Source organism: Pristiophorus japonicus, chromosome 2, assembly GCF_044704955.1.
Source record: "Pristiophorus japonicus isolate sPriJap1 chromosome 2, sPriJap1.hap1, whole genome shotgun sequence".
Lineage (NCBI taxonomy): Eukaryota > Metazoa > Chordata > Chondrichthyes > Pristiophoridae > Pristiophorus > Pristiophorus japonicus.
In genome coordinates, this window is record NC_091978.1 from 166568713 (window position 1) to 166592250 (window position 23538).

At 46.1% G+C, this 23538-nt stretch overlaps 1 protein-coding gene across 2 annotated transcripts in view; it reads right to left on the reverse strand.

Annotated features, from left to right (window-relative positions):
- Positions 1 to 258: 258 nt before the first annotated feature.
- gnpda2 (glucosamine-6-phosphate deaminase 2) overlaps positions 259 to 23538 on the reverse strand; it is a 43097-nt gene continuing 19817 nt past the window's right edge. For both annotated transcript variants that reach the window (XM_070870182.1, XM_070870192.1), the window contains 3 exons: positions 20209 to 20393; positions 4995 to 5169; positions 259 to 2780 (listed from right to left, as the gene is read on the reverse strand). In XM_070870182.1, coding sequence (XP_070726283.1) covers positions 2716 to 2780; positions 4995 to 5169; positions 20209 to 20393 — 425 coding nt within the window. In that variant the 3' untranslated portion in view covers positions 259 to 2715. The remainder of the gene's footprint in view (positions 2781 to 4994; positions 5170 to 20208; positions 20394 to 23538) is intronic.

Consider the following 23538-nt stretch of genomic DNA (forward strand, 5'->3'; position numbering starts at 1 on the left):
ATCTTGGCCAACATTTATTCCCCGGCCAACATGTATTCCCCAACCAACTTCACAGATTATCTGCTCAAGTATCTCATTGCTTTCTATTGGACCTTCCTGTGTGTAAATTGGCTGCCGTGTTTTCTACAACAATGAAATGTTAAAGGTACTTCATTGGCTGCAAAGTACTTTAAGACGTTGAGATTATGAAAGGTGCTATAGAAATGCAAATTCATTCTTTCTAAATTGAACAAGAATTTAATGAAAGAGCACAGAACATTTTTCATTAAAAGGCCTTTATTGAGATCATACATATATATATAATCATTTATGTATTAACTTTATTTAGATTAAGGCATAAAGATAATCTATGGCACAACTATGTTGTGTATGCGTTTACAATACACAACTTTTTGTACTCCAGAAAGAACAAAATCTGCTTTAGTAAAAAGGTATGCGTGGCATGCACTGTTAATTTTAGTTATATGTTAATTATAAGAGATAAAGATCTGGATTTTGCAGTGGTGATGACAGCGAAACTGTCAGCGTTCGCTGTCATTACTCCTCTGAAATTGAGTCAGGATTTAGCACATGCGCAGATAAACAGGGGAAATCCATAAGTTGCAGTCAATCATTCCCTGCTCCACCACAGGCTGCACTGTGGAACTCCCCATAGCTGGTAGTGAAATCACTTGAACTGATAACTTCCCATTTTCTGCTCTAATATTGCTGTTAAACACCCCATAAAAAGTGAAGTCTTGTTGATAGCTGGGGAACTAGGGTTTTAATGGTGTATTGACTGCTGAGCAACTATTCGGGTCTGAAAACTAATTTTATATTTGTGGAAAGTCAAATTATTCCATTATGATAAAAATAATAATTTATATTTGTTTTAAGTTTATGCTATTTCAGCTTCTACCTTAACTCCATGTCTATGTCCCAATCATTATTTTGCTCTAATTTTTTTTTTTTGTAATGAGTGATAAAAGCTGCTTTTTTATTTCCTGGTTTGCTGTCTGAGAAATCTTCATTGTGATTGGCTGCTTAGACAGCTTGATGACATCACTGCTGCTGTACACAAGATCCTCTTGACAGCGCTAGAATCAAATTAAGATCGATATCTCTCTGTGGGCAGCTTTCTTCGAGGTCAGAGGCGCTTCGTCGCTGACCACAAATTCCGGGTCATTGTCATGATTAAAATTAACTGGCAGCCCTTGAATTACTTATTAACTTGAATTGATTCCAAGTACTATCAATCCATCACTCACAACTAACTTTACCTGCAAAGAAGAGCATTTTGGGGTTCTGAATGAAGAAACACATTTGGAGTTGTCTTGTTAAATCAGTAAGTTTAACTAGTGCTCAGACCTACAATAACAGTGTAGCAGGTACTTTATAATATTAGATATATATAAAATTTGTATCTATAACAACCTAGGCACTATTAATAAATCAGTTATTAGATTATACAATGACATATTTAAATGAGAATAATTCCATATTAGGATTTTTGAAATAAGCAAACCTGCTGCCACAGTACATTAAAAAAACACCTAGAGCGAATTGTACTTCTCGAGCCATTTAATTACAAAAGCATAAATAGCTGTTTTCTAAATTATGTTTCCAATGGATAGAAATAAAATCACATTTTTAAGATTTAGTAACTCTTACTGCTGCAACTAATAATCATAATTAAAAATAACACCAAGGTGCCTTAATAGTACAATGTACACAGGGAACCAAAGTAGCAGTTATTACCATGTAATGAAAGAACAAAGAGCATTCAGTGAAGCAATAAATGTTTGAAATGCAACAGGAAATCTATACCATAAACTGTGAAGTTTATCATAGCATTGTGGCATTTATTTGGCTTACAAAAAAGAGTCAAGTAATACAGATTTTGTAAACCATTTACCTAAATAATTTGAGGTTTGTAATTTGACATTTTAGCACTAATTTCACCAATGATGAACATAGTTCAAAGTAACTAGTCACATTTTAATAGGTGAGGGAGGCATAAACAAAGTGTATGATTTGCTTTTATCCCTTGCGCTGGTTAGACTGGGGTACAATGAAAAACATTGATAGATTTGAGTGCATTTCTTCTATAAGCTCATTTTGTCAAAGCAAATGATAACACTTAATAAATATCCAATAGAATATTTCCACAAGCGTGAAGGAAGCTCTTAGACTATTGGAAATCTAAATATATATTTCATGCAGATTGGTCCTTCTAGTTTGTAAACTTTAATTCTTAAATAATTGAACAAAGGGATAAAGGCTTTGAGGCAATAGTGCTCTTCACAAATTGGAATGTTCTGTTAAGTATACTGTAAGCTGTAAACAAAGCAACTATACTTTGCATATAGTAGTGGGCAATTCTCTTATCTTGTTAAATTAAATGATTTTTTTCTTAAATCTATACTTTGTAAGATTTCACCATTATTGACAATTTTTCCCCTTAAATCTATGCTTTGTAAGATTTCACCATTATTGATACCTAAACAGACAAGGTTAATTGTCTAGAGTGATAAAAATACTCAGCCAAAAAAGGAGAAATTTGCAAATTCAAGCTCTATTTCTGCATATTACACCCTTCCACAAAAATCAATAGATTGTTTAATTTACAGTAATTTGTCAATATAGAAACAGCTTTCATAGAATTCTATTTAGCGATGCCCTTTGAATTCTGGTCAAGTGTGCATCACAGGAAGGTTTCTATCCTTTTCATTTTCTTTAATTGTTGTAACTTTTCATACTGTGCAATGGTTCCACAAGTTTATTATGCACATGCATTAAACCTAACCAGAGACAAAAGGTTCATTAGTAGGCAGGCTTACAAAATACAGTAATTTAATCCCTTTATGTTGTATATGCACAATCTTCTAAACAAGCATTAATTACAAGTATTTTTAAATCATGAATACACCTAACAAATATGCCAGAGTAATGTAATATAGTGCACTACAGTGGGGGGGGGGGGGACAAAGATAAACCATACGACAAACTACTAGTCTGGTACAAAGCCTTTTAAATAAATGTAAGTACTTGATATATTAGTAACATTTAGGAAGATTCATTCCAACTTTGGGTGGACCTTGGGTGGACCGAGAGTGGTTTTTGTCGATGCTTACATGGTTCAACAAAATTACGCAAGCAACCCATACAACAACTTGCTTTACAATAGTAAAACATCTCAAAGCGCTTCACAGAAGCGTTATCAAACAAAATTTGACAGACGAACCACATTGAGATATTAGGGCATATGTCCAAAAGTTTGGTCAAACAGGTAGGTTTTAAGGAGTATCTTAAAAGGAGGAAAGAGGGGCAGAGGGGTTTAGAAAGAGAACTCCAGCGCTTAGGACCTTGGCAGCCGAAGGCATGGCCACCGATGGTGGAGTGATTAAAAACAGGGATGCGCAAGAGGCCAGAATTGGAGGGGTGCAGATATGAGGGTTGTATCGCTGGAGAAGGTTAGAGATAGGGAGGGGCAAGACTATGAAGGGATTTGGAAATAAGAATGAGAATTTTAAAATTGAGGCATTGCTCAACCAGGAGCCAATGTAAGTCAGCGAGCACTGGGGTGATGGGTGAACGAGATTTGGTGCGAGTTTGGATACGGACAGCAGTGTGTTGGAATAATCTAGTCTAGAAGTAAGAAAGGCACTGGTGAGGGTAATTATAAGTAAAACAGAATTCCAGTTCTGGGTTTGTATTAGAACGTAGAGATGAAACACAAAACTGTTTTAAAGAAATATATGAATTACATAATTCAAACATGAACAGAGAAAGACAAGGTCTTCTGAAATTTGTTTTGTGATACAGAGGAGCTCCACAAGATTAATTCCTAGTTTAAAACACCTTAGTTACCTAGATAAGCTCAATGAGCTGGGTCTCTATACTGCAGGGAAGCACTGACTTGGGCGTGGTTTGATTGAGGTTTATAAATAATGAACGGACCAGATTGTGTTTCTGTAGTTGAATTATGTTAAATGAATAAGTTAGACAGAACCACAGGTCATGGCTTACAAGTTGTACAAGAACAGAAATGTGTTGGATGTTAGATGCTGTTGTTTCCCCCAGAGAATAGTGGTCCTATGGAACAGGCTGCTGGCTCCTGCAGTGAATGCTGAATTCCTTCAAGCGAGAGCTGCACCTGTTTTTGGCTGGGGTGGAGATCACTTTATACAAAAGAGATAGGCATTCTGGAACGTAATTTAGGGTCAACATAATGTCCTGGACCAGTTTCAATTGCCTAAGGGGGTCCTCCTAATAGGCTTGCACATGGTCAATGACTAGGTGTCTTGGCATGTGCCACAATAATAAATCCTTGGAAAACATGCTTTCAAACCACATTGGCAAAGGACTGGTAGCAGGTCTTCAGTTTGCTCTTTTGGCGAATAACAATTTAAAAAGATGTGGAAAATACATTTTAATTGGTTCAAAATGAGGAGGGTTTCTACAGTGTAGCAACTTTTTATTTCTTATCTCATTTTGGACATCAATAAAATAAGAAAAGAAAATGGCATTAACGGCATTATTTCCCACTGGGAGCAGAATAAGCCCACATTATACCCATTTTTATAAAACTCAGGCAGCCTGCTCTAATGTCAGTGATTTTTACATCAATTAAAAACTGCCAAATCTTCCTTCAATCAGTAGAAGTTGGAGGCGGATACCCAGCGATCCTGCAAGTATTTCAGTACGGAGGCATGGAGCCCGTCAACTTGCATGCCACAAATGCGAACAACCTCAAATTGCGGCAGCAGTACTGACCTGTGGTGCAATACCACCACAAGGAGGCAATTTTAGAAGGGGTTACCCCTTTATGAATTTGGACGTCTAGGAATACATTTCCAACTTGAGAATATTGTGGGAAAATCACGCCTGCATTCCTGATATGCATTCCTGCTGTGCAAAGCTTAATGCTGGGAGTGCCAAGGACAAAAATTTGACCCCTCATGCTCAGCTTCAATCACAGCTTAAAGTGTCCCTTCTTGTGCATCTTTACCTACCTTGGAAATACTTTACTGTTTTAACTTTAAGCTCCAAGGTAGCATCATCATCACAAACAAAGATAGTATGTGGGTGCTGCTGGAAGGCAGAAACGGTCCACATATGATTGACTCCCTCTTCTATTGCCTTGTACAATGCAAATGCTTTGTGTGCTCCTGTGATAAGAATCATGACCTACAAATATAAAAGTCAAAACTAATTGAGCTCCATATAATTGTTTATTTAATCTTCATATCATCTGTTTCCTCTTGGCAAAGCTAACATCTGAGCAAAACAGATAAATTGAAAGGTAGGATTTTCTTTCAACTTCTAAGACCAACTCAGATCTACTTCTCAAATGATTAGCAAAACAATGTGCAGATCATAAAATCCCATCTATAATTCATACTGCCAAGTTAATTAAATAGTGGTTATCCACCAACATATAATTTACAATCTAGATTTTGTAGTACAGTATTATATAGAATTGTTTCAGTACCAATCAATTTCTTCTGAAGACAAATATCAAACTAAACCAGTTCCATGCAAAATGTCGTACATTAGCCTTCAGAAAGGTTTGGTATACTCAGTCTACCATTTTTTTGTCATTCAAGTTATTTCATATTTTCTTCCTCTTATATTTTGCTCCCCTCCTTAGGACAATGGCCATGGTCAATCTTAGGCCAAGTATTGGCAGGCGATGTAACTTCAAGCTAACTTTGAACTGACCATGAGATTGTTCATGCCATCAATGTGGAAACTTGTGTATCTGTAAAGCATGCACTCCCATGTTCCGCCACCAGGGAGCTCATCCACTGAAGTCCCAAGGGATCCCAGTATCCCTTGGGAGCACTGTATATAAGCCCCTAAGGCCTGTTCCTCACTCTGGAGTGTCTTATTAAAGACTGAGGTCACTGTTACTTTAACCTCCCTGTGTGCAGCCTCATCTGTGTTAGGAACACAATAACCGGGGACGAGAATACGAATCCAACGCAAAGATGCAGCAAACTGTGGGCATCCTGGAGAAGTTCTCGGAGGGTGAGGACTGGGAAGCCTATGTCGAATGGCTAGACCAGTACTTTGTAGACAACGGGCTGGACGGAGAAGGAAGCGCTGCAAAAAGGAGAGCGGTCCTCCTCAGTCTGCGGAGCACCGACCTACAGCCTCGAAGAATCTTCTAGCTCCGGTGAAACCCACAGATAAGTCGTATGAGGAGCTGTGTACACTGGTTCGGGAGCATCATAACCTGAGGGAGAACGTACTGATGGCGAAATATCGGTTCTACACGTGCCAGCGATCTGGTCAGGAAGTAGTGAGCTACGTCGCCGAGCTAAGCGACTTGCAGGACAATGAGAGTTTGATGGCTACCTGGAGCAAATGCTCAGAGACTTTTTTGTACTGGGCATTGGCCAGGAGACCATCCTACAAAAACTTGACTGTAGAGACACCGACCCTCAAGTAAGGCCATTGCGATAGCATAGATGTTTACGTCCACCAATGAGAACACCAAACAAATCTCTCAGCACACAAGTGCTAGCAATGTTCATAAGTTAACTGGAACTGTGTTTGCGAGCAGAAATGTACAGGGCAGAACCCACAAGTCTGCAACTACCAGCAGGCCTCAGGTGACCCAAATGACTGAGTTCCCAACAAAGGATGAATGCAAGGCAAGTCACACCTTGTTGCCATTGTGGAGGCTTCCATTCAGCCTATTCATGCCGCTTCAAAGGGTATGTTTGCAAGAGCTGTGGAACAATGGGGCATCTCCAACGAGCTTGCAAACGAGCTGGCAAACGAGCTGCAACACGTGGCAGAGGTAGATCGGTCCATGGTGGATCAAAGCAATTTTGAACCTGAGAGACAGGAGGTAGATGCTGAAGTACATGGGGTGTACACATTTTTGACAAAATGTCCACCTATAAGGCTAAACGTAAAACTGAATGGCTTACCAGTGTAGCCATGGAACTGGACATTGGTGCTAGCCAATCCATCATGAGTAAAAAGATGTTTGAGAGACTGTGGTGCAACAAGGCATTCAGACCAGCCCTGAGCCTCATCCACACGAAACTGAACGTACACCAAAGAGCTCATCACTGTCCTGGGCAGCGCCATGGTCAAGCTCACCTACGAGGGCACGATGCACGAACTGCCACTCTGGATTGTCCCGGGCGATGGCCCCACACTGCTTGGAAGGAGCTGGCTGGGCAAAATCCGCTGGAATTGGGAGGACATCCGAGCGCTATCACATGTCAATGAGGCCCCATGTACCCAGGTTCTTAACAAATTTCCATCCCTTTTTGAGCCAGGCGTTGGAAACTTTTCCGAGGCGAAGGTGCGGATCCACTTGGTCCCAGAGGCATGACCCATTCACCACAAGGCGCGAGCGGTACCTCACGAGGGAAAGAGTGCCAATTGAGCTGGACAGGCTGCAACGTGAGGGCATCATCTCCCCAGTGGAATTCAGTGAGTGGGCCAGCCCGATTGTTCCAGTACTCAAAAGTGATGGCACGGTTAGGATTTGCGGCGATTATAAAGTAACTATTAATCGTTTCTTGCTACAGGACCAATACTCGCTCCCTAAGGCAGACAACATATTTGCGACGCTGGCAGGAGGCAAGACGTTCACCAAGCTCTACTTGACTTCGGCCTACATGATGCAGGAGCTGGAGGAGTCTTCAAAGGCCCTCACCTGCATCAACACGAACAAGGGACTGTTCATCTACAACAGATGCCCGTTTGGAATTCGGTCGGCTGCAGCGATCTTCCAGAGAAACATGGAGAGCCTACTCAAGTCGGTACCACGCATAGTGGTCTTTCAGGACGACATATTGGTCACAGGTCGGGACACCGCCGAGCACCTACAAAACCTGGAGGAGGTCCTCCAGCGACTGGATCGCGTAGGGCTGCGGCTGAAGAGGTCGAAATACGTCTTCATGGCAACAGTGGAGTTTTTGGGGAGAAAGATCGCGGCGGACGGCATTCGGCCCACAGACGCCAAGACAGAGGCTATCAAGAACGTGCCCAGGCCACAGAACGTCACGGAGCTGCGGTCACTCCTGGGACTCCACTATTTTGGTAACTTCCTACCGAGGTTAAGCACTCTCTTAGAGCCCCTACATGTGTTATTGCGCAAAGGTGAGAACTGAAAATGGGGGAAAAAAACAAGTAATTGCTTTTGAGAAAGCCAGAAACGTTTTATGCTCCAACAAGCTAATTGTATTGTATAACCCGCGTAAAAGACATGTGTTAGCATGACGTATGGAGTCGGGGGTGTATTACAACAAGCTAACGTTGCGGGGAAGTTGCAATCTGTCGCCTATGCTTCCAGGAGCTTGTCTAAGGCCAAGAGGGTCGACAGCATGATTGAGAAAGAGGAATGAACGTGTGTGTTCGGGGTAAAGAAAATACATCAGTACCTGATTGGCCTCAAATTTGAGCTGGAAACCGATCACAAGCTCCTCACATCCCTGTTCGCTGAAAACAAGGGAATAAATACTAATGCCTCAACCCGCATACAAAGGTGGACACTCGCGCTATCAGCATATAACTATACCATCCGCCACAGGCCAGGCACCAAGAACTGTGCGGATGCTCTCAGCCGGCTACCATTGCCCACCACGGGGGTGGAAATGGAGCAGCCTGCAAACTTGTTGATGGTGGCGCAGCCCGCAGACTTGATGGACATGGAAAATGATAAATCACCTGTCAGGGCCTGCCAGATTAGGACTTGGACCAGCCAAGATCCTCTGCTGTCCCTAGTAAAAAAACTGCACTGCATGGGAACTGTTGAAATGCAAGAGCCAATCAAGCTGTTCCAGCAGCGAAAGGACGAGCTGTCCATTCAGGCAGACTGCCTGTTTGTGGGGTAACCGCGTAGTGCTACCAAAAAAGGTCAGGGAGACGTTCATCTCAGATCTCCACAGCACACACTCAGGTATAGTAATGATGAAAGCGATAGCCAGATCCCACGTGTGGTGGCCCAGTATCAACTCTGATTTCGATACCTGTGTACGGCAATGCAGCGTATGTGCTCAGTTGAGCAACGCGCCCAGAGAGGCACCACTAAGTTTGTGGTCCTGGCCCTCCAGACCATAGTCAAGGATCCATGTCGTCTAAGCGGGCCCGTTTCTCGGTAAAATGTTCCTGGTGGTAGTGGATGCTTTTTCAAAATGGATTGAATGTGAAATAATGTCGGGAAGCACCGCCACCATTGAAAGCCTGAGGGCCATGTTTGCCACCCACAGCCTGCCTGACATACTGGTCAGTGACAACGGGCCATGTTTTACTAGTGCCGAATTTAAAGAATTCATGACCCGCAATGGGATCAAACATGTCACCTCGGCCCCGTTTAAACCAACCTCCAACAGACAGGCAGAGCGGGCAGTACAAACCATCAAACAGAGCCTTAAACGAGTCACAGAAGGCTCATTCCAAACCCGCCTGTCCCGAGTACTGCTCAGCTACCATTTGCTGACAGGGGTGCCCCTGCCTGAGCTACATGAAAAGGACACTTAAAACCAGACTCTCGCTGGTTCACCCCAATCTGCATCATCAGGTAGAGAGCAGGCGGCAGCAACAAAATGTAAACGATGGTCGCGCCACTGTGTCACGGGAAATTGATCTGAATGACCCGGTGTATGTGCTAAACTATGGACATGGTCCCAAGTGGATCGCGGGCACAGTGATAGCTAAAGGAGGGAATAGGGTGTTTGTAGTCAAACTAGACAATGGACAATTTTGTAGAAAGCACCTGGACCAAATGAGGCTGCAGTTCACAGACTGCCCTGAACAACCCACAGCAGACACCACCTTTTTCGAGCCCACAACACACACCCAAAGGATCAACGACATCACGCCGGACCAGGAAATCGACCCCATCATGCCCAACAAGGCCAGGCTCACCTAGCAGCCCTGCAGGGCCAATACGCCAGCCCAGCGAGGGCACAGCCAACACACCAGAATAGACATTTGTACCGAGGCGGTCCACCAGGGAAAGAAAGGCTCCCGACTGCCTCATCTTGTAAATAGTTTTCACTTTGACTTTGTGGGGGTTGGGGGGGGGGGGGTGTGGGTGGGGCGGGGAAGTGATGGTGTATCTGTAAAGCATGCACTCCCATGTTCTGCCGCCAGGGAGCTCATCCCCTGAAGTCCCAAGGGATCCCAGCATCTCTTGGGAGCACTGTATATAAGCCGGCCCCTAAGGCCTGTTCCTCACTCTGGAGTGTCTTATTAAAGACTGAGGTCACTGTTACTTTAACCTCCCTGTGTGCAGCCTCATCTGTCTTAGGAACACAATAGAAACCCCTTAGTGAGTCAACTCGGACTGAAACCATGGGAAACAGAGATAGTGCCAGTGCTATTCTCCATATGATCGACTTAGCCCATATTCCTGATTGCTCTTCACACCCTTTAATATTCTTCTATTTCAATTATCTAATCACGTTCTAAATTATGTGACCTCTACTTCAACAGTGGTTTGTGACAGAGAAGTCCAGAATCTAACCACGCTCTGTGCAACAGTTCTTTTTTTTTTTTAAATCTCCCCATTAATGATCTTAAATTTGTACTTCCTCATGACCATCCCACTGACCACTGGAAATAATCTCTCCAGTTACCCCATCATAACCCTTCAAGCAGATCACCCTCTACCTTTTCATCTTCCATAAATAAAGTAAACTTCTCAAGTTTCTCTTCAGAACTTTAACTCCTTAAGAACATAAGAATTAGGAGGAGTCGGTCATTCAACCCCTCAAGTCTACTCCACCATTCAATCAGATCATCGCTGATCTACCTCAACTCCACTTTCATGCACTCTCCCCACATCCCTTGATCCCCATAATTTTTGTAATATCTTTGCTTAAGAAATCATAGCAACACATTGCTATTAAGAACTAGTTGGTTTATTAGCAAAAGGTTTAACAATGACGCTACACATTACCAGTTCATCCACCAGGCTGACAACCACCTGCCTCATCGTAGATCCCCTGAACCCAACCGGCTGGCGTTTTATTGAGTCTTGTGAACATCACGTGACTGGCTAAGCCACTCCCAACAGCTCTACAACTATTTTGTTGAAAAGTATGGGTTAGACTTTCTATTTTGCTGGCTATCGCCCAAAAAATGGGCACTGTCCCAGCCGTAGCAATGTATCAGCCTTACTGATCGCTGGAACATCGCCCATTTTTTAGATCGCGATTTTCGGCTCAGCGATAGCCCAGTGATGTGAAATGGGCCCAGCGATGTGGAAAGTTAAAGCTTCCCTAGCAATGGCCTTCTGCTCATGCAATTTTTTTTTTTGGTGACAGGTTGTCCCATGTTTCAGGAGGTCAGGGGTCATCCACACATGCGCAGAAGACAAAGGGAGGGGCAAAGAAGATAGAGAGACAGAGGTGATTAAAGAGTGAGAAAGAGATTACAGATTATTACAGGAAAAGATAGAAAAAGAGATGTCCGATTCTGAGCATAGTATGCACGATGTGTGTGTGTGTGTGTGTGTGTGTGGGGGGGGCGGGAGAAAGAGGGCCAAGCCATTTTCCGATGAAGCGAACGAGGCCCTTGTCGCCGAGGTGCACTCCAGGTGGGGCCAATTAACCCGGGGTGCTCACCCCACCACGTGTATCACAAGATAGTGTGTGATCGCCAACGTGGTCTCCTCGGCTTCTCATGAGGCGAGGGGGTCCGACCAATGCAGGAAGTGCTGAAACAGCTTAGTAAGCTTCAGCAAGAGTAAGTAGCATGTTATATTGTACTGATGCAAATTGTAATTATAATTAATCTCCTGCATTGAATTTATTTTTACATGTATTACATATACTCCCTGTTAAGATCCGGACAGGGCTATGAACCTGTGCCCTTTTTAAGTCTCTCTGGCTGCTGTCACTTACTCAGTGACCCAGCATGGACTGGAGGAGAGCTGCCCTTGCTCACTGTCTACCCTGGGACACTTTTGGACATTAGCTCCTGCCAATGCCAAGTTCAATGGAGATTGTAGTCGATAGAGATGTGTGTCAAGCATCAACTCAACACAACCTTTTGCCATGCATCAAGTGTGGATAAAAACCCCATTAGCATATATAGTTGGAAATTGTTGTCTTTCCATGACAGTCCCTAATCAATTAGCTTACGTAATGCTTTTTTCAATTTGCAGAGGAAGATTTCTTACGACAGGGCGCGGCAAAGGCTCATTGGAGGGGGTCCTGCTCAGCTCCAACCCGACTGACCTTGAGGAGCTAGCAGCTGCACTTGTTGGGAACCAGTCGCTCGGCCACCACCCGTGGTGTTGCAGAGCCCTCACTTGCGTCACGTGAGTAACGTGTCAAGCAGTGTTAAAGTAATGTAACGTCATTTCATAATGTACGAATGATGTCATGTTATGTCCCCTTCTCTGTTCGCTCCCCATAATCATTGTCCATTTCTGACTGATCCAGCCTCCACATCTCTGTCTCACTGAATTCCACATAGATGTACTACCGTATGATGCATTATGTAACGTCTCTTGGTCTCATTTATTGTAGTGCTGATCCTGCTTCGTATGCCAGCACAGCGCAAGAATGTGTACCCTTCCGTTCTAATAGCTCAATAAGCTCAATAAGCTCAATTGTGTTTTGCAGGTCCAACAACACCGATGCGCAGCGAGGGAAGACCTCAACCAGCACCATCATGGATGCAGGTGGTCCTCACGGGTGGGGAAGGAGGAGGAGGAAGAGGACGAGCAGCCGAAATCCACTGAGCCTGACAAAGATACGGAGGATGCCCCTAGCATCCCACCGGCGGAAATGTAACCTGTGGCCATAACGTCATTGTCTTCAACTGAAGAGGCTGCGGGACCAAGCCGCGTGCAGCTGGCGACGCCAAGGTGCACATTAGTGCCCTCGCAGACCCCACAGAGGTGGAGTCAGCGAGTTGAGCAAATGCCTACCCTGTCCAATCGCATAGAGGGCTTGACTCGACTGAGAGGAGACCCGTTGCGATCAGTCGCGACCATCTCCAAATGTTTGCGGCCTTCACAGAGGACTTCTCCCAGGTATCACAGCAGACGTTCGTGGAGATGCGTGCACAAACCGCCGCCACCAATGCCTTGCAGCATGCATTGTTGGTGGAACACGGCGCTGCACACAAATGCACCGTGATGCCGCAGACCATGAGCACCAGCACACAGGCGAGTCAGAAGGAAGCATTTGCTTCGGACTCAGAAGGCGATTCCCCAGCTTCGCCTTCCCCATCAACACCACCCCAACAGGCGATCATGCCACCATCACACCCACCACGGCAGGAAGTCCTGATATTGCCCACTACACGCCAGCGTCGTCTCGTTGCCACCCGGGGACCAAAATGAGCGGGTGGGGTTAGGATGCCGGGCTGGGGGTGGGGGTGGAAGGAAATGTGGCCACAGGTGCTGATACTGTTAATATTGTTATTGTTGGGGTGTGGGTGTTACAATAATTAATATATTGTTAATTTAATTTTAAAAAATGATTTCAATTAACAATTGGTTGTGCAGTGTCTTCTAATAACGCAAGCTAAGCAAAAACTGTTGTAAAATGGCCAGGCCTGACAAGGATGAAACTTAACTCAACGCAACCGTTGTTTTGAGGTAACCGTAACGGTTCCCAATGTAAGTTCATGCAAAGCGTTCATTTATATGAGCTGCTGACGCAACAGTTTTGCAGCCGCTTAACTCCCACAGGGTTTTTTTCCAATCTTGCCGGGGTGGGGTGTGGGGGGGGGCGGGGGCGCCGGTGGGCACGTGGGGCCATGGATTTATTGCCAGTCTGATTGCCCTCCCAGTGATCCTCACCAGGCTCTTCCTCCTCGTCCGTCTCTTGAGCCTGCACTCCTTCCTGAGGTGGACCGGCAATCCCATCTGGCAATTGTTGTCCTCTCCTTATAGCTAGGTTATGCAACATGCAGCATGCCACAATAAACTGAGCGACCTGATCAGGATGGTATTGTAAGCTGCCTCCAGAGTGGCCCAGGCATCTGAAGTGCTGCTTGAGCACTCCAACTGTCTGACGATATTACGTGTAGCTATGTGGCTTTTGTTGCAATGCTTCTCTGCTTCCATCTGGGGATTACGCAGGGGAGTCATGAGTCAGCTGGTAAGGCCATATCCTTTATCCCCCAGCAACCAACCATAACCTTCTGGCTGACTCAAATATGTCAGAGACAGCGCTCTTGCGCAGGATGTGCGCGTCATGGTTGCTGCCTGGAAAATTAGCATGTACTGCCATGATTATTTGGTTGTGGTCGACAATGAGCTGCACATTCAGGGAGTGGAATCCCTTTCGGTTACGAAACACTTCTACGTTCTGTAAAGATGCTTTCATATGCATGCAGTCTATTGCTCCCTGCACCTTGGGGAAGTTTGCTATTCGAGAAACCCAAAGCCCTCCCCGTCTGTGCCTCTCTGGTCATAAGTTTATAAAGTCCATCCTGCGAGCATAAAGGGCTTCAGTCACCTGTCGAATGGAAGTGTGTAGCGTGCTGAGATACACCACAGATGTCGCCAGCTGAAGCCTGAAAGGAGCCCGATGCATAGGATAGTGCCGCAGTAACCTTAACCTCAACAGGCAGTGCGGTTCCTGATAGGCTGCAGATCCCTCTTGATGAGTTGGCATATCTCATCGATGACCTTTCGGAAGCGCAGCCTCCTAAGGCACATATTATCAAACAAGTTGAGGTAAGATTGCTTTTCCCTGTAAGTTCGTCGGCTGTACGGTCTCCACCTCCACCCACGCATTAGTCTGCGACCTGTTCGATTGGCCCCTTCACTTAACTCAACCTCAGATGCCGGCATTTCAGCAGTTACAAGTAATGGTAGAGAAGCTACAGGCCCCATCGTTATCACTATTGATATAAATGCCCTACTACTAAACTGCCCTTTCCACTAAAATAAATAATATAATTCAATATAATTATAAGTATGAATGGGAGTGGATCTAATAGTAAGACTTTTAAATAACTCAAATTATAAGCCTTGTTTAACCAGCCTCCTCTCCCTCCGACGTTCAAAATGACATCCGAAGGGCCGAGTTCTGTAAGGAAGGGCAGCGAAAAGCAACTATTCTCCAGTACTGTTCTCGGCGAGCGATCAGCCTGGCGACGTGCCGAAAGCTGCGCTGAGCGATCACCTCGGCGATGTGAGCCAAAAGTTGGGCCGGCAATTTTCTGGCCTAACTTTCCACTTTTTACTCAAAATGAGCGATAGCCTGCCATTTTGGGCAATATATGGGCACTAGCCCAACGATCTGAAGTGGAAAGTCTAGCATATAAATCAAGTGCCCCCTTATTAAAGGGGCACTAAAACCAACAAATTAAACTTTTAACATTAAATGGATCAAATTAAAATGTGGTTGCCAGGGATGATGATGCACTCCAGTCCCTCCAGCGCCCACGTCTCGCAAAAGGCTGCGAGTGTACCTGTGGACACCACATGCTCCATCTGCAGGGACACCCTGGCTTGAACATAACCATAAAAGAGAGGCAGGCAGTCGGCTGAACGACCCCCTCGACCGCCCGTTGTCTGGACCGGTTGATGGCCACCTTGGCCATGCCCAGGAGCAGTCCTACGAAGAGACCTTCCGACCATACAGGATGCCCAAAGATCAGGAGTGTGGGACTGAAGTGCAACCGGAATTGGAGGAGCAGCCCCTTCAAATATTGGAACAGGGGCTGCAACCTGACGCACTCCACATAAACATGGAACACTGAGATTACAGGCAGCCTGGGAGTCCGTGAACCAACTTAAAAAATGATTGCATGGGACTGCCCCGTGCAATATCCAGTCTCGTCAACCTCTTCCACAAGAGCCGCAGGAAAAACTCCACGCATATGGCATATAACTGGCCGGACATAGGGCATCCCTGGTGCACCCCTCTCCCAAAGCAAAGGGGTGTCGTCAAAGACCCGTTAATCTTAATCAGACATTCCGCGGCGGCGTGCAGAAGTTGGATCTAGGCGACGAAATGCGTTCCGAACCCGAAAGCGCAGAGTCCCGAAAAGATCATCGTGATCTACCAGAGATCTAGTCTGTCGAACGCCTTCTCCTGATTGAGGGAAAGAAAGGCAACCGACAGACCAGCCCTCTGGGAATGGTGGACCAGGTCCCGGACCAGATGGATGTTATTGTGGATTGTCCGGCCCGGGACCGTGTAGGAGTGGTTTGGGTGAATCATGTGATCCAGCATGGCACCAAGGCGAGCAGACATGGCCCTGGCAAAAATGTTGTAATCCATGCTGAGGAGGGAGACTGGGAGCCAGTTCTTAAGTAGACAGAGATCGCACTTCTTAGGCAGCAGGACGATGACTGCCCTGCGCCAAGAGAGGGGCATCTGCCCGGTCGCCAGACTTTCCCCAGGACCCGCGCGTAATTGCGCCCCCCCCCCCCCCAGGACGTCCCAGAATGCCTTGTGGAACTCGTCAGCCCATCCAGCCCGAGGGACTTACCCCTCGAGAGCTGGTCGAGTGCACCAGTCAGCTCTGCCTTGCCTAGCAAAGCTTCCAGATTTTCGGTGCCCTCCGGGTTGTCTTCAGCAAGTCCTCCCACATAACTCTGGGTGGTTCCTCGCTGGACAGATCCGGAGAGAACAGAGTCCCGTAATGGTCTCGGGTCCTGTTGCTGATGCTCTCTGGATCAGATATCAGAGATCCGTTGTCCACTAGCAGCATCAAGAGCTTCTCATGGACCCTGTCTTTTTTCCAGCGAGTAGAAGGGGGAGCCATGGTCCAGGTCCTGGAGGAACTGGAAGCACTACCTCACGAATGCGCCTCGGGACCCCACAAGCTGCAGGTCCTTCAGCACACCCTTCTCTTAGTACACCGTCTGTAGGGCCGGGTCCTCAACGACTTGACCGAGACGGGACTCCAGGTCGAGCACCCACTTCTCCAGGTGCCCCACGCTGGCCTCCCGCCTCTTGATCAACCCCCTCACGTACTCCTGACAGAAGAAACGGACGTGAGCCTTGCCCACGTCCCACCATAACCTCAAGGAGGGGGAAGCCCCCCTGCTTCCTTCTCCAGTCGGAACGAATCCTGGAACCACTCGTCCTCCAGCAGCAGGTTGTTAAAATGCCAGTACAGGGACCCCACCTTCATGCGGAACGAAGCAAACTCCGCCCACACCAGGCAGTGGTCCAAGCATGGCACCGGCCACACGGAAGCCGCTGGAACGCAGGAGATGTACGCCCAGAAAACGTACTGGCGATCAATTCTGGACCATCCTCTTCCAGCTTTATCCAAGTGAAGGCGCTGGAGTCGGGATGGAGATTTCGCCAGATGTCCACCAAGCCGAAGGACCCGACCAGGTCCCTAAACTTCTCCATCACCGCCATGCTCTGCGGGGCACCGGAACAGGTCCCTTGCCTCGAGAGTGCAATTAAAATCTCTCTCTTTCCTCCCCCCCCCCCCCCCCCCCGAGGACAATGCAGTCACCGACGTCAATGGAGCCTAAAAGAGTCAATACTTCTTCGAAGAAGCGCACTTGCATCGCACCAGGCTGAGGGACATACACGATCACTAAATTGAGTGGATGTCCCCCAGGCAAACTGACATGGAACAAGTGGCCTGGCACAGGCTCCTTGACCCCTAACATCTCCGGCTGAAAATGTGGGGACAGCAAGATAGCCACCCTACAAGTGGCGGTGAGGTGGCTCATGCGGACCTCTTCTTTCCATTCCAGGAGCCACGTGGCCGCATCTGTCGTGTGGGTTTCTTGCAGGAAGCACACCGCATATTTCCCCTCCTTTAGGAGCAAACTATTGCTAAATCTGCGGCGCGCCTCTCTGCTGCCGTTGATGTTGAGGCTGGCTATGGTTATCTCCATGAAAAGAGCATAGTGCAACCTCTACTTAACCATACTGTGGGGAGGGAGCGGAGTTGTATGATGACCTCCACTCCCTCAGCAACCCAATGAGGAACATTTTGAGCCGGCGCAACTCACGATTGCCTTTTTGGGATATGGTTCTGTCCGTGCACTTGACGGAGCTGATGAGCAACGCTGACTCAGACCCTTTGTCCAGGTCCAGGGACTTTATTACGGCGACCCTGGCATTCCGCCATAAATTCCCAGAGTTCCCCGACAGGGATGAGGGCACGAGGAGATCCACCGCCTCATAGGCAACGGAATCTAAATCCTCTCCCGTGACCACCACCGAGCGGCCGTGCTCCTCCGCGAGTGGCCAGTCCCTCAACCGCACAGGGTGCGGCGAACGGCCCAGCCGCAGCATCCGGCCCTACCTCGGTCACGATCCCACCCCCAGGAGACGGCAGAAGAGTCCTCCCTGGGCTACTCCTGGGGTGCCGGGTCAGGAAGTGGCAGTGGACGGGGGACCCCCTCCGCCCCAGGGTGCACGGAGAAACCAGGGAGAAAAACATCCCCAGTTCCTCCAACGTCAGGGATGTAAATAGGGGTCCTTACCCTCTCCGCCACCACCCTCCGACCCAGCGGGCTGGGGTTCTTGGGAAAGTTTTTCTGCAAGTTCGAGCAGCTCCTGGGAGATGTAAAGGTTTGACTGGGCAGGCTCGGACTCTGCCTCTTCCGCCTCAGGACAAGACATACCCAGGGATGGTGATGGAGGAGTCTGGGACATTGTGCTGAACGGTATGATTGAGTATGACTGGCAGGCTGGGTATGCCATTGTCATGTCCGAAGCCAGTGCCTAGGTTGATGTTGGTTGGCCCGTCCAGTTTTATTATTGATTTTCGTAGCTGTTTGGTACAACTGATTGGTTTGCTAGGCCATTTCAGAGGGCAGTTAAGAGTCAACCACATTGCTGTGGGTCTGCAGTCACATATAGGCCAGACCAAGCAGATTTCCTTCCCTAAAAGGACATTAGTAAACTAGATGGCTTTTTACAACAATTTGGTAGTGGTCAGTCACCATTACTGATAGTTTTTTTATTCCAGATTTATTTAATTGAATTTAAATTCCCCAGCTGCGTTGAGATTTGAACTCACATCTCTGGATCATTCGTCCAGGCCTCTGGATTACTAGTCCAGTAATATAACCACTTTGCAACCATGAATAATACAAACCTTAGCCAAGAACGATCACAACTCCAGATTGATAAACCATTGTTTAAAACAGCAGATAGCTCAGAGCTATACAAGAGATTGCATAGCCAGGTGGCTCGGGGTCCAAAAACCGAGAAAAATAAAAAATTGATTAAAGCATCACAGACTTCTGATAAAGTGTCTTGGATTACAAATGTAAAAATTACCTGATAGCCACGTAATTCTTCCTGGTGACTGCTGCTTTGCATAAAAATGGAGAAGCAGATTTTTCTTTGTGGAATGGTTGGTTCGAGTCGGTTGCTGGAGATCTTTAACTCATTGATAGAATATAAATGCACCATGAACAACTACCTACACCCATCTATACCTAATCAGATGCAAAAATACTTATAACGTGAATGGTGTATAAGACGAATGTGCTAAAATCCCATAATTTACAAAAAAAATCCATGACTCTCTCTTGCCCAACTAACTTTCGCTCTGGTTCCTGCTGATTTTAAACTTGGTTCTCTTATGTCTAACCCTGCTGGGCAGTCGCTGATTTTAAATTAGACACTGGACTGAATTATAGATTGATCCCTGGGATGAGATGGTTGTTCTATGAGGAGAGATGAGTAGATTGGGCCTATACTCTCTGGAGTTTAGGAGAATGAGAGGTGATCTCATTGAAATATGCAAGATTCTGACAGGGATTGACAGGGTAGATGCTGTGAGGTTTGTTCCCCCTGGCTGGAAAATCTAGGGGTTGTAGTCTTAAATGGCCAACCCCTTATCCTGGAACTAAGACGAGGAAGAATTTCTTCACTCAGAGGTTGTGAATCTTTGAAATTCTCTACTCCAAAAGGTCTGTTGTAGAATATATTCAAGGCTGAGAAAGATAGATTTTTGGACTTGAGGAATTGGGCAGGAAAATGGAGTTGATGTTGAAAGTCAGCATGACCTTATTGAATGGTGGGAGCAGATTTGAAGAATGGCCAACTCTTCAAAATGTGCTTTTTGGGAAGAAACAGCATTTTCTCTTTTCCCTTTGTTTTGGACTTTTAATGTCATGCACCATTCCGAGCCTAGAGTGAGACCCACGACCAGGCCTCCTCTGAAACCAGACACTAAATTGAAATGCTTGGCCTGCACTCAGTGCATCCCCAAAAATGGTGCAACACACTGGAATTCCAAACTACCATGCTAACTCATAACCCTTTCAGGTAATTGATTCCTATATATTACCTCTTTAGCATCCATCACTGTTCCAACGCCCACAGTTAACGCCATGGTAGGTACTTTTGATAGATTGCCATCAAAAAATCTGGCATTGGCAAGAATAGTCTCTTTAGCCAACGTTTTCACCCTTGTTCTTGACACCAGACTAGATCCAGGTTCATTGAAAGCAATGTGTCCATCAGGACCAATACCTAGTAGGAAAATGTAAATAACTTTTATACAAATAAAAAAAACAATTATAAAAACAATGCAATATTATGTACTCGTGAGGATTATAGCATACAATGATACTGAAAGAACATAAAAAATGTTATGCTGGTTTAGAAATGCTTCTAAACAGGTTCTTACAAGTTCAAATACTTGTGATTAGTAAATCAATTTTATAGCACAAAATGTATCATTTGAACACATTCATGGTCCTGCACTACAATGATCAAATTAAATATTTCTCATATACCAATAATACGAGTTTTACAATAAAGCAGTGTACAGTAAGTGCTTTTCAGCATTTGATAGGCTTCTGGTAAAGTCAGATTTTCAAACAATATTCACCAAAAAACAGTATATTTTGCTAGGACAGATAGCTCATCATGTGGTATTGATTTGGTGTCATCACATGATACCAAATAACTCAAAAGTCTAAAAATGTTAGAAAATCATTTTCACATTATTGCGTCAGCTGTGGCTCAGTGGGTAACACTCTCGCCTCGGAGTCAGAAAGTTGTGGGTTCGAGTCCCACTCCAGAGACTTGAGTCCATAATCCAGGCTGCTACTTCTTGCAATGCTGAGGGAGTGCTGCACTATCGGATGGTGCCATTTTTCGGATGAGACGTTAAACCGAGGCCGTGTCGGTCCTCTTATGTGGACGTAAAAGGCGACATTTATTGCCCATCCATAGTTACGCTTGTGAAGTTGGGGGCGAGTCGCCTTTTTGAACCGCTGCAATCCATGTGCTGAAGGTGCTCCTACAATTCTGTTTGGTAAAGTGTCAGGATTTTGAAAGAAGAGTTATATATGTCCAAGTTAGAATGGTGTGTGACTTGGAGGGGAACTTGGCAATGATTGCGTTTCCATGCACCTGCTGCCCTTGCCCTTCTAGGTAATGGAGGTCATTGGCAGCACCTCCTAAGCCTAAGAAGCTTTTGCAAGTTGCTGCGGTGCATCCTAGATAGTGCACACTTCAGCCAAGTTCATCATCATAGGCAGTCCCTCGAAATCGAGGAAGACTTGCTTCCACTCAAAGTGAGTTCTCAGATGACTGTACAGTCCAATGCAGGAATTACAGTCTCTGTCACAGGTGGGACAGACAGTGGTTGAAGGAAAGGGTGGGTGGGGGAGCCTGGTTTGCCGCACGTTCCTTCTGCTGCCTGCGCTTGTTTTCTGCATGCTCTGAGCAACGAGACCAGAGGTGCTCAGCGCCCTCCCGGATGCTCTTCCTCCACTTTGGGCGGTCTTGGGCCAGGGATTCCCAGGTGTTGCACTTTATCAAGGAGGCTTTAAGGGTGTCCTTGAAACGTTTTCTCTGCCCACCTGGGGATCGCCCGCCGTGTACAAGTTCAGAGTAGAGCGCTTGCTTTGGGAGTCTTGTCTCGGGCATGCGGACGATGTGGTCCACTACCCAACAGAGCTGGTTGAGTATGGTCAGCACTTTGATGTCTGTTGTCGGCGACTGGGAAAGTCATCGCGAGAATCCTCCTCACTGTCTCCTCCCTGTGGCCGAGGAGCTCCTCCTGCAGTCATAGAGTGGATTCCGTCCACCACGGGGTACAACGGACATGATATTTAAGGCGCGACAACTGCAAGAGAAATGCAGGGAACAGCACCAACCCTTGTACATGGCCTTCTTTGACCTCACAAAGGCCTTTGACACTTAACCGCGAGGGATTATGGAGTGTCCTTCTCAGTTTTGGCTGACCCCAAAAGTTTGTCTCCATCCTCCGCCTGCTCCACGACGACATGCAAGCCGTGATCCTGACCAACGGATCCATCACAGATCCAATCCACATCCAGACCGGGGTCAAGCAGAGCTGCGCCATCGCGCCAACCCTCTTCTCGATCTCCCTCACTGCAATGCTCCACCTCACTCAACAAGCTCCCCACTGGAGTGGAACTAAACTATAGAACCAGCGGGGAACCTGTTCAACCTTCATCACCTCCAGGCTAGATCCAAGATCATCCCATCCTCTGTCGTCAAACTACAGTCAGCCAAGTAACGCCAGTGGAGAAGTGGGTAGATGTTCAGGCTAGTGGATGAAGTGACGATCAAGTGGACTGATTTGTCCTGGATTATATCAAGCTTCTTGTGTTGTTGCAGCTGCACCCATCCAAGCAAGTGGAGAACACTATCACACTCCTGACATGTGCCTTGGTCGGTGGGGAGAGGCCTTGGGGAGTTGGCCTCTCCCCAATATCTACAGAATACCCAGCCCTATGACCTGCTCTAGTACCACAGCATTTATGTGGCTGGTCCAGTTAAGCTGCTGGTCAAAGGTGACCCCCCCAGGATGTTGATGGTCGAATATTTGTTGACCTTAATATCATTGAACGCCAAGGGAGGTGGTTAGACTTCTCTTGTTGAAGATGGTCATTACCTGGCACTTGTGTGGCATGAATGTTACTTGTCACTTATTACCCCAAGGCTGAATGTTGCCCAACTATTTCTGCATGAGGGTAGAGATTGCTTAATTATCTTAAGATTCCTTATGGAGGGAAGGTCAATTTGTTCAACATAATACTCTACAGTCTTATAATTCATTTAACAATGCGACAACATATCAATGTAAATCTAAAAAATCTGTCAAAAATATATAACATAATAAGAGCAGGAGTAGGCCATTTGGCCCCTCGAGCCAGCTCAGCCACTTAATATCATGGCTGATCTGATCATGGACTCTCAGCTCTACTCCCTGCCCGATCCCCATAACTCTTCACTCCTCATCGCTCAAAAATCTGTCTATCTCTGCCTTAAATATATTCAATGACCCAGCATTCACAGTTCTCTGGGGCAGAGAATTCCACAGATTTACAATCCTCAGAGCAGAAATTCCTCCTCATCTCAGTTTTAAATGGGCAGCCCCTTATTCTGACACTGTGTCCCCTAGTTTCAGTTTCCCTTGAGTGGAAATATCCTATCTGCATCCACCTTGTCAAGCCCCCTCATTATCTTATATGTTTCTGAACTCCAATGAGACGAAGGCCCAACTTACTCAACTGATCTTCATAAGTCAATCCCCTCATCTCCGGAATCAACCTAGTGAACCTTCTCTGAACAGCCTCCAATGTAAGTATATCCTTCCTTAAATACGGAGACCAAAACTGTACGCAGTACTCCAAAT